This window comes from Haplochromis burtoni, unplaced genomic scaffold (genome assembly GCF_018398535.1).
Source record: "Haplochromis burtoni strain Fernald_Lab_line unplaced genomic scaffold, NCSU_Asbu1 Contig_15, whole genome shotgun sequence".
Taxonomy (NCBI): Eukaryota; Metazoa; Chordata; class Actinopteri; order Cichliformes; family Cichlidae; genus Haplochromis; species Haplochromis burtoni.
This window is the reverse complement of record NW_024582376.1, coordinates 1907247-1919618: the sequence shown is the minus strand read 5'-3', so window position 1 is coordinate 1919618 and position 12372 is coordinate 1907247. Positions and strand designations below refer to the sequence as shown.

The 12372-nt window shown below is 39.8% G+C and overlaps 1 protein-coding gene across 6 annotated transcripts in view; it reads right to left on the bottom strand.

Annotated features, from left to right (window-relative positions):
• The window catches only part of grik4 (glutamate receptor, ionotropic, kainate 4), a 354349-nt gene that overhangs the window by 66300 nt on the left and 275677 nt on the right, over positions 1-12372 (bottom strand). For all 6 annotated transcript variants that reach the window (XR_006054048.1, XR_006054049.1, XR_006054050.1 and 3 more), the window contains 3 exons: positions 7187-7348; positions 2858-3010; positions 1858-1962 (listed from right to left, as the gene is read on the bottom strand). Coding sequence is in view for 3 of the 6 variants with exons in the window: in XM_005915839.3 (XP_005915901.1) it covers positions 1858-1962; positions 2858-3010; positions 7187-7348 (420 nt within the window). In the remaining 3 variants the exon portion in view is untranslated. The remainder of the gene's footprint in view (positions 1-1857; positions 1963-2857; positions 3011-7186; positions 7349-12372) is intronic.

Genomic DNA, 12372 nt, shown 5'->3' with positions numbered 1-12372 from the left:
TCATTAACAGACCATATTCAACGCTGCTAAAAGCTTTTCATCACTTACATTTGATTACTGACCCTTTTTATTCTTTGTAATCCCTGTAAATGTCCTTAATCTATTAGGAACTATATGAAATGATGTACCCAGGCATACACTGAATTGCCCACGGAGACTACTTTTCGAGACTGTGTGAGGTGGCTCAGGGTAAAGTATGGACCTAAATACCTTACAGTATGTATGTAGTTTGTTTTAAAAAGATTGCTGTCTACTTCCAGTGCCCACTGTTTTCATGGTTCTGGGTCTTGGACCCTGATTCTGTTTGATTTTTAGTTCACTTTCGTACTTCATACTTGAACATGATTTTGTATTCTGAGTCTTAAGCTCTTAGTTTCAGCTTCGATTTTTCTTATAGTTTTTGTCGACCATGTGTTGTCTCTAGCTTTACTTCTTGTCTTTTACCTTAATTGTGTTCAGCTATGGTTAGTTTCACTCCTGTTTCAATTCCCTTGGTACCTCATGTGTATTTACAGTATAGCTTCAGTTTGCATATTGTGCATCTGTTCTGTCATTCCTAGTGTTCCCTATGTGATTTCCCTACTTCATTCCTGGAATTCCAAGTGTTTGAGTTTATCCTTTGGATTTGAGACTGTTTTCCCTCAGTTTTTGGATTCATTTCTTTTGATTTTTTTTTTTTTAATTTAATCAGAGTCAATAATAGCTCTGCTACTTCCACATACTCCCAGCCTATGTTCGGTGTAACGTGCTACTGTAATCCACAACATTTTTCAGTAGTTCAGTAATGTAACACATTACTGTTGTAAATTTAGCGATAAGTACAGTAGTTACAGTTATGTTGTTACGTGCGTTGTAACGGTGCTTCAGTTATCTGCAAGGTGGGCAGATAGAAAAAAACAGATAGACAGAGAAAAAAATCTAGCTTTGTTTCCCCCCTAAATTTTGCTTCTTTTCTTCCTCAGCACTTGAGTTAATCACTTGATTTCCATTCCTATGCAGGGAGAAGGAAAATAACAAGTGGTCTACAGCTTTTGAGGAGTGGAGATATGGTCATTACGTTTATTTTTACTGCACAAAATACCGTGATGGTGAAATCCAAACTGCACCCAAGGCAAACACCTACATAACACTGCTAACAGAACTTCGGCTGGTTTTCAACTTTGCTTTGAGTTCTTGGTTTTGTATTCGTCCACAAAGAAAGATCACGTTTAGCCTCAGGTTTATATTGTTAACTGGTAATTTTGTAACAGTTACATTTCAGATTTTTTTTTTTAATTGATCCATATGACATTAGTATTGGCATATATATAGCCATGTTTCTAAAACTAATAATAAAAAGAGCAGCAGCTAAGCTGACTTTAAAGGTGACATCTGTGGTTACCTAAATTTATTTCCCACAAAAATATGATTCACTTTCAAAGAGGCACGCTTAGTATTTACTTTTGTCCTCTGGAAACTCAACCTTTTGCAAGTAGGATAATGGAGAGTGTTTGCTCCAAGAGATGTCAGCTGAACAAGCGTTATCACAGCTCCCTGCTGCACAATCCAGCTTCAGTTGCCTTACTGCTATAAAGACAACTGAAACATTTGCCCAAAGTACTGCTCTACTGGGAACAGGACTGTGCCGGAGCGCTTTGTGTTCAGCAATAACATTTATATTATAGCCAGTGTACATCTAAAGAGTAAATCTGTGTGGGTCACTAAAGAAATAATAAGAAAACTGTGTATAAATCTTTTTAACCAATCTCACGAACATTTTACCACCGCTAGGAAGTGCTAGTGTTAGCTGAACCTAAACCTATTTAATCTAAAGAAAGATAATTTCAGCATCAGATCTGTGTGATGGAGGTACTTTACCTGCCTCAGGCCGTCCTTGCTGTTCTGCATGATCCTCAGGGCATAGTTAGACCGCTGTCCTTTGCTGTTGAATTCAATGTGCCCTGTTAGACCTTCCAATTCTACCTATCCAACAAAGAGACGGCACACATGTTAAAAGATATCCCGTCTGCTTCCCTCTCGGCGGTACCTATTGTGAATATGACTTGAGGTTACTTTACTGCTGCTGTCTCTGTATGAGCCGCCTGAGCACTATTTGTCATATTTAAGATAAGAATATGGAGACAAGCTGGTAACAGCTTCAATTTAGGGCAAAAAAGAAGAGTGATTAGTTGTGTCCTCTTTCTCAGAGTGAGAAAGACAAATGGTCTGATATCGAACACGTGTCACATTTAAGTATTTCAGTCACTTACAGTCATTTCGCCCTAACAGGAAAACACATTTTATTCCCTGACAGCACATCTTTATCTCTCCTCCTCCACTGTGTCTCAGTATAATGTAGAGATGAGATAAACTGACCTAGTCGATAGGAAGCATATCGTTAAAGAAGAAGACAGCACGGACATTATCTGCTGTCGGTAAAAATATCTAGACTTTAAAATATCCAATTAGCACGCAAAGAAAGATAGAAGAAAAGCAGTAATGAAGAGCTCAACAAGTATTATCGGACAAGCTACTTTTTGGGGACAGCCTCAGTGACTTCCAGGAGTTTCTGATGCCTGTCAAGACTTGACGAAACAAAATTTGTGAGCTTTAGAGTTTTGGCAGTACTTCTCAATGTATTACAAAACTGTCATATGTTTACTGACAGCAGATAAAAGTGAATATTAGAGGTGCTGGTACATGAATTTTGTTAAATTATTGGACAGAGCCACCTAGCTGACTGATGACCGTATCAATGCCCTTTCCTAACTCTAGGAAAGAAAAAAATCCAGATTTTTCCAATATTTTCAAGCATTCCTTGAAACTAAGCTTGGACAGTCTTGTAATCTCAATCATTCTCCAGCAGAAGCAGCCTTACCATCCTCAGGTAATTCATGAGGCTGGTGCCGTGCTCCCAGATCTTGGAGGACTTGCAGGAGAGCTGAGTGGCTCCGACGTTCTGGCTACGGTTCAACTCCTGGACCGCCGCCACCACAGCGTATACCGCATCAAAGAGCAAAGCTGACGAGAGCTGCAGAGGCAGAGGGAAGGAGGCAGGTGAATGTATTATGCATACTCACACACACAAAGCTGCAAAAACCCAAAGCACACAAACTACAAGCGTAACATATCAGCGGTTAGTGGTTAGCGAGGGGTTAACCCATCCCTCGTGTGGCAACAAGATTATTCCATTAGATCATTAGAAAGACTCTGATCTGCTGACAGCGTTGAAAATCATCTCTCTCTCCCTCCATCTCTCGGAGAGACTCTGTCCTTCCTGCTCTTATCCCCAATGAAGCTGGCACACCCTGACCATTCCAATTACTGCCTGCCTCTCTCAGTCTGGGCCAAAAAACAGTGGGAGAAGCAGCTTTTCCTCTCATCTCCTCTGTACAAACAGCCTCAAAGTCACCGCAACAGCATCCTGCTATGTACGTTTTATTAAAACGCACGCTGCTTTGCATTAGATTCTCAGTAAAATCCCAAGCCTCAGTGCTGTACATCTGTGTAATGGAACTACAGATTAAACTGATGCTGATAGAAGGCTGAGGGGGATGGTGCTGCGCAGTAAATCTGGGAGGCCAAACAGAACTAAACAGCCATTAAACAGCACAACTCTGATGCATTACACAGCCTTGAATTGACTAATGCTTTTGGCAAATTAAAGGCACCGTTCACCCCAGGATTGCCTCCTACATTTTACATCTTTCAAAAAATAAAATTAAATAAAAATTAAACAATGCACAAACGTTTTCTTGTGAGTTGTTTCACAATTATATTATTTTTACTATCTACACCTATCCTCCCACCCTCCAAAAAACTAAAAAGCTAACACTGCAGATCACCTGATGGGGATGTAATTAATGTATCAATGATCATCTTGTCATGCTGTTACAAGCACCATCATCTGTAGAGTGATATGATTGGATGGTGTGGTTCAGCAGCTTCAGGCCAAATATAAAGAATTAAAGTTGAGTTTGCGGTGAGCTGGCTCTTTGAGACTGTGAGGATATTACAGCTGCAGGTTTATGCTGTTTAAGTTCGACTTATCTCTGTGGTGGGAACCAAGGCCAGGCTGCTAACTCAACATGACAATGTGAATTATTACACTCGTATCTATAAATATCTTCAATTTTGTGAGCCTTTACTTTACAGGAGGAGACTTTAGTGCTGCAATTGTGTACAGAAGACAATATTGTTGCTACACATACTCATGTTTCCTCAGTTCGTCTCCATTTATATTGTTGTACAAGGAGCTGTACTGTGAATTTGATGTAAAGCTAATAATATGTTGGCATTTACCCATCTGTGTATCTATGAGGCGCCGTTTGTAAAGTGAAACATGCTGAAATTAATGGCAACATTTTTCCACATTTAGTGCGAAACCTTACAAAAACGTGTTTTCAAGTCATTTTTAAAAAAATATTTAGTAAATTTGTAACTTTTCATATTTAAAACACAATCTTAAATATTAAATCTAAAAATTATATTTAAATCTAAATGTTAAATCTAAATGTTACAGGAAACTAAATATTTAGTCAACATTTCGTAAAGCTTTTATTTTGGTATTTCCGTTGATCCGTACATGTTAGCTAAATATTTAGTTTCGATTTAAATATAATATTTAGATTTAACATTTAGATTTAACATTTAAAATTGTGTTTTAAATATGAAAAGTTACAAATATTTTACTAAATGTTGTAAAAAATGACTCGAAAAAACATGTTTTTGTAAGGTTTTGAGCTAAATGTGGAAAAATGTTGCTGTTAAATTCAACATGTTTCACTTTACAAACGGCGCCCATGTATCAATCTTGTTTCTCTCACTTTTTTACCACATCTTTCTTTTCTCTTTATTCTTTAAGAGTAACTTTAATCAGCAGGCTATAATTACATGAGCTGAACAACAGAACATATCAGCAGCTTCTGAAATCTGTGCTTTTTTTAATGTCTTAGCCAATAACACACAGAATTATTGCATTTCCACGCTTTGAAGGCAGCTGTCATGAATTTTTTCCTTTTTTTTTGTAATTTCCCAATGCAAATGATGACTTCAGACCTAAAGGAACAAACTTGGTCTTGATTTCTAAACCTGTAAATATTGAAGTGGGGTTTTATGGTCTACCTCAGTACCTAACAGTCCAACTCATGAGTGCTGTTTTGACAGTTTGGACCTGTAGGCTTCTTCTAGTTATACTCTGTTTGTATATAAATGAGCTGCACTCTCTAATGAAAAATTCTATGTGCGGTTACTTTAATCAATACTGATGTGAGACTATAAATATCAATTGCGAGATGTTTGAATGCAGCACAATTTGTCTCCCATGAAACCTTCTTCTCTTATAAACTTTCAACCTATCTGCCTACATTTCCTCAGATGATGTGGTGCGTGCCTTTATCTTTAAATGCATCAGTGCAATCTAACACACGTATAGGTCAGCGGCTGCATTTGTTGTTTATAAGAGAACGTTTAAAAAGACAGCATATTACGCATGTGCATGTTTAAATGGGTTAATCATGTTCTTGCTCCCATCAGCCTTTAGTCTCTCTGGTTATTAGCTAATTAGCCACAAGTCCTAATTGCTGCAAGCTTAGTGAGTATCCGAGTGACCCACTGCACACAGAAGCATTTTTAATGCTAGTTCAAACTGTTCTTAACCTATTTCACCATCCAATTTGTGTGAAGCAAAAACGGGGTGATGAGTGTTTGTTTCATTTTTTAATGTCTCTTCACTTCAAACAGAGGGGATTCATTCATTAATCTGACTTTACTGAATATCTGGCTCCTAATGAAGCCCCCGAGCAAACATAAATCTGCAGTAGTGGCAGTCTTTTTGCACTCAGGTGGGTTATTCTTGTTAAAAAAAAAACATTTACAAGGATCAAAACAAATCTGCATTACAGCTTATCTCAATATTGAGAATTGAGTATTGCATTCAGATATATAAATTACATCACTTTTTAATATTGTCTTTAAGCTTTTTTTGTTTAAGATGTAAAAATACATAAAATTATTTAATTCAGTTAAACTTTATTTACATAATCCCAATTAACAACAACTGTTACCTCAAGGGGCTTTATGATTTAGGCTACAAAACCCTACAATGTTAAACCAAGCAAAAAGAACAACAATCAGGTAACCCTGAGCAAGCAGTTAGCAACAGTGGGAAGAAAAAACTCCCCTTTAACAGGAAGAAACATCTTTGTTTTACTTCAAAGCTAATAAATGATGAAAATCAAAAGTTTGATTTGTTATATCAACAGTGTAATGTGACGTATATTCACATTACGTAAAAAATGTAAAAAAATTCTGCATTAAGCTTTTGTTGTTTTTTTTTACTATTATCCAAGAGCAGAAGTTTAGTCTAATAGCTGGTGCACTTGTACTACTTACTCTGAGAAGTTGCTTTTAATGAGAGACACTATTGAGCAAATGTGGGAGAGTGTCTAGCTTTAAGAGGGATTACTGGGTAGTCAGAGAATAGTCATAAATTTTAGTCTCATAAACAGGCGCTAAACCACAAACAGATAGCGCTCATGTTTGTGCAGGGCATTTACAACACTGTATTTAGTGAGTCTGATGTAAAGAAAACTCGATAAGCCATGTCGTAAAATATGTCAGAGTGTAGTAATAATAATAATAGTACGACATGTTCAAGCATGTGCTTCGCTATTTTGTGGCCCTGCTGAGCCGGCATGAGATTTAAACAAATCTGCAATCACCTTCAGTTTACACATACGCAACAAGGCTTTTTTTGTAGTCACTCATTCACACAGGTAGTGCACACTATTTTAAATGTTGAGCTACAGAGACCATTTAGATGAGAACAGTGGCTGATTTAAGGGGGGATGCTGTGAAGGTAAGTAGCTTTTCCTGTGTGCATTTCTTCTGAAGAAAATTCAACAAGGAAGATGCCATTCTAAAGGTAATAAGGAGGGCGCCAAATGCTGCTAATGAGCTGTCTGGGAAACAACAATGGCCTACAGCAACACCTGAAATTACAGCACTTACCTGAGTAAATGCTATCCCTGTATATTTCTCCTAGTATTTTGGAGGTTTCTGCGACTTCAGTGTTTTAATTGGTAAGTTTATGATAGAGAAGTATGCTGGAACAACTAATTATCTTTTAATTTGGACTGAATTATTCTTCCTGTAACTTCGGTCTTCACTGTAAATAACGTCATGTATTTGTGTTGTGTGAACTAACCGGTGTGCCGGCGAAGGGTGCGTGGTCACAGTTCTCTTGCCAGGAGCGGTTGAGGCTTAGCGCAAAATCCTGGAAGAAGGGATGAGTTTTGTTGAAGACGGAAAAACCAACTATGTTGACTCGCTGGTCCGCCACGTCGTCCAGTCGGAGTAAAGAGAATTCCTATAGGGAGAAAAGAGAGTAAGGCACAAGATTATGGGCTCTGCTTAGCCATGAGCTGTCATACCCTGCTACAGTCTACCATAATCTGTTTAAATTACACCAATGATATATTGAATTATTGTCAAGGTAAAAAAGGGCATCTGTTCACTCAGCAATTTTACATCCGATTTAATCTGTCCGATTCACATTTCATTAACTACAATTATTCCGGTTGATTGACATGAGAAAGCTGCAGCAATTTGTTCAGAGCCACAATTTTACCGAGCAGCGCTGCACAACACCCATGGATTTTTTCTCCCACTGGCTGTAAAAATGTACAGGTATGACTGCCAGACTGCAAAGCTGATGGGTTACAATTAGAGAGACAGACAGACAGAGAAAGACTTGGGGAAAACAACAAAGGTCACAGAGACCAATAATTGAGATAGAAATCCATGACATATTGAAATCATCCAGGTTGGGAGGAGAGGAAAACACAAGTCGTTTGTTATTTGGCTCTTTTGCTCCAGGGACAAGTTGTTTTCCCGCTGCCTGGGGAATACGAGACAGGGGGCAGGGTGAGACGGAGCTGAGGAAGAACAGGGGGGAGAGAGGAGGTGGGGGCGTGACTGAGGATGGATGTCTCCTGAAGGTTAATAGAGGTGTCAAAACCCAGTACCCCACCTCAGGTGGCAGCCTTCACCTTCCAGCCCTTTGTGCCATCTAACTTGTGACAGCCAGACCAAGCCCAGTCTACCTCTGTGCCTGCCACCAAGACAAGTGTGAAGATAAGAGAAGTTTGAGGGGATGGTGAGTGGGTGCGGCAGCATGTGACACTGGGAACAAATGGCCATATGGTGTCTGTAGAAATAGTAAATACACTGCAAGTAAATAGAAATAAAAGAGCAAAATATGTATGTAAATGCAAGAAGGCAACAGCAGTGGGCAAACAATTACGTGCCAATCAAAAATAATGATAAAAGCTGCTAACTATATCCCTTGAGGCAACCTCCTGCTATGTAGTAACTCAGCTCATGTGTGGCATCAGGATTTGGTAAAAATCTTCTTAAAAAACAAACAAACATAAATAAACAAATAAATGAAAAAACAAAAAGCTTTATGGGCTCCGGGGAGATCAAAGCTTACAAATTCTGAAGCGCAGAATAACAGCAAAATGAAAAATGGGAAAATGGATGAGAGGGGATTAGGAAAATCAGATAATGGACATTCAGACAAAAAAAAGAGTGAATAGGCCAGTGAATTAAATAACTGATAAGAAGGTAGGTGGGAAAAAGCTCTTAGACCAAGAGAAGAGCCAGCATGAATCACTCCACTCTGAAGACACTGGTGGTTGACTGCAATGACAGAGACACACTTCAGGGAAGGAAGACGATTATTCCTATTACCAACCTTCCATGAACCAGGAAATCCCAAATGTTTTGTTATGCTGGTGTACGGAAGAGGCGGATGATAAAAACAAGCAACACTGATAAACACTGATAATAAAAGTGAGAACTTAACTCTTTAGAGGGTGAACCATGAATAACAATGTTCTGAAACATCTTTATTTCTACCTCCTGACAAATAAAACTCATTACATGCACGTCATCTTACATTTTTTTCATTTCTACAGCTGGAGAAAAAAAAATCATCAGACTGATGATGTTAAAGTTCAGTGTCGGGCAGCAGAAATCATAACTGTGAGCAACAGCTTCCATAAAGTTTAACTGTAGTAGGGAATCATTCTCGTTAGGAATATGATAAGATGGTTTATCAGGTATATACCGATCAGCTGCTCATTAACACAAATAGCTATCAACCAATCACATGGCAGGAATTCAGTGCATTTACATATATGTAGACCAGGTCAGGATGACCTGCAGAAGTTAAAAATAAGGATCAAAATGGGGGAAGATGGGTCATTTAAGTGACTTTGAATGTTGCTGGTGCCAGACAAACTGGTATTTCAGAAAGTGCTGGGATTTTCCAAGATAATCATGTCCAGGGTTTGCAAGGGTTTCCCCTTGTGGGGATAGGTTAATTGGATAATCCAAATTGCCACTAGGTGTGAATGTGCGAGTGAATGTGAATGGTTGTCTGTCCCTGTGTGTTAGCCCTGCGACAGACTGGCGACCTGTCCAGGGTGTACCCTGCCTTTCGCCCTATGACAGCTGGGATAGGCTCCAGCGCCCCCTGCGACCCTGAAAAAGGATAAGCGGAAGCGAATGGATGGATGGTTTGCAAAGTAAGGCCAGAGAAAGAGGAAATATCCTGTGGTGGAAACTCACTGGGTGAAAGTGGTTGATTCCAGAGGTCAGCTGAAAGGAAGGTAACTAAAATAGTGACTCCTTAGAATCACAGTATGCAGAAGAGCATCTCTGAACATACAACACATCAAACCTGGCAGCAGATGGGATACAGCAGCAGAAGACCACATAGGGTGGTAAATGGCCTGTATTTGTTTAGCGCTTTTACTAGTCCCTAAGGACCCCAAAGCGCTTTACACAACCAGTCATCCACCCATTCACACACTGGTGATGGCAAGCTATATTGTAGCCACAGCCACCCTGGGGCGCACTGACAGAGGCGAGGCTGCTGGACACTGGCGCCACCGGGCCCTCTGACCACCACCAGTAAGCAACAGGTGAAGTGTCTTGCCCAAGGACACAACGACCGAGACTGTCGGAGCCGGGGCTCGAACCGGCAACCTTCCGATTACAAGGCGAACTCCCAACTCGATCGCCCTTGTGCCACAACAATTTACATGGACTCACTAAAACTGGACAACAGAAGCTTCGATAAACGTTGCCTCCCATACGGAAAAGAAATAGTAAAAACTTATATGTGATTACTCATGAAAGTGGCCACTTTCGCATTACTTTCATACATTGTTTTAGTAAGTATCCAAAACATACAAGTTTCATTATATAATTTTTCAAGGGATCTTATATCTGTTTTCACACTTCTATGCTTTTCATACAAGTTTCACACAAGACAGATACAAACTTTATAAGATTTATATATATCTTTTCCATATGGGCTGGCCTGATGGAAGAATCAGCATTTGAATTCTGATGGCTGCTTCCTGCAAAAAAACATGACTTTAAAAAGCTCAGATCATCTCAAACGACTTTCTCGAACATGAAAATAAGCTCACTTTACTGAAACGGCCTCCACAGTCACCTGATCTAACAGAGCACCTTTTGGATGAACAGAACCTGGAAATTCATGGATGCGCAGCTGACAAATGTGGAGCAGTCGTGTGCTGCTGCCACGTCGATATGGACCAAAACCTTTGACGAATGTTTTCAGCACCTTGTTGAATCTATACCATGAAAGTGGATGGATATGGACTATAACAATATTTAGAGAGTTTGACTTCTCCTTCAAGAAATACAGCTTTTTCAAATGTTTGTTTACAAAACTACACGGTGAAATAACATAAGCAGAGGAGATAGCAGGGTGTTGTTTGGCTGTTGTGTGCGGTGAAGTGTTTGTTGAATGCTTTTGTTAACACACTAACTGAAGACAGCTCCTGCAGTTTGTGTTTACAGTCCTGCATTTCCATCACTATGCAAGCACACTTTATTTGCTTAATTCCACCCTGACTGGATTGTTATTCATCCTGGCCCAGTATGACTTTCAAGTTGCAGAGCGTGAAACACATTTAAAATCGCCTTATTAGAGGATGTAGCACTGAAGTTTAAGGGGCTTCTAGCTGCTCTTGAACTTCAGGAGACAATCCTGTTAATGAGTAGAATAATGGTCTAATGGTCTTGTTAGGAAAGAGACTGCCTGATCTTTAGTATCTATTGAATTTCAAAACGTTTAACTCAGAGAAATTATCAGCCTGGCTCTCATAAGTTTGCGTTTGACTTTTGAATACATACAATGTAAAATGGTCATACTGTAAAAGTGGATTTAATTGCAAGGCTGGAACTAAATATACAGTCCTGCAAGTCCAGGGGAAGAAGAGGAGAGCTAAGACAGGGATTACATGTTCCTCCGCAAAGCCTGAGGAATACTTAATCCCTGTCTCAAGTTTAACATTGCATGTAATCATGGCAGGAGAAAAGTCTCCTTTGAACCTATTCTTTATTTATTCATTCATTAAAATCTTTAGAAACGTAAAACAAAATTTAAAGTCGCAGCATTATCGATTCCCATACATTCCATTAAATACATGGGCTTTTCTTCCATCTTCAGCAGGCCCTTTTGGGGCCTCATAAGCCTTTGGGGACTGTCCATATAATTACTGGTTAAGTGTACTTTAATAGATCATTAGAGTCAGAGCTGTGCAAACGAGCCTATCATTAAACATGCCCCTCAAGGGTTCCTGATTGCATGCATGTGCATACACACGCACAAAAACAAACTGGAGAGCGCATGAGCATGCCCACACACAGGAAAATGAAATCCCTATAATTGAGCAGCAAACACACACGTAGTCACTGAAGACCAAGGTCACAAAAATATCCTGAGGCAGTGTCTGAAGAAAACTGGTGTGCAGCATTTGTGGGCTTTCAGGGCACAGACGCTGACACTTTGCACATGCAAATTCAAACACACAGACAGACGGGGAGTTGTGATCCCATGACTTCAGAGGACATTACACAGGCTTGCCTAACGTAACCCCGAGCCATTATTGATTTATATTATGGGTTTTCTCCCCATAACACATGTTTTTGGATACGTGTTACGGGGACGCACAAGCACACACTAAAGCCCTGCACGCGAGCACATCTTGCATGACAAATAGTTGGTGTGAAATGGGCAGTGCTTAGCATTTGGTTCCCAGCAGTGGGAGAACAAAAAAGGCAGAGCTGGAGGGTAGAGGAGAGCAGTAGAGAAACCAACTGTCACCACCGAGGGGGTGAAAAGGCCGGCCGAACAGAATGATGATGAGGAGCAAAGAGAGAGAGAAAAAGAGCGAGAGAGCTAGAGGTTGAATCAATGGAGAGGGAAGAAGGTGAGAGATTAGTTGGCACAAGTGAGAGCTTAAAATGCACTGGCGGGAGAGAGAGAGCGACAGAGCGAAGATGAGA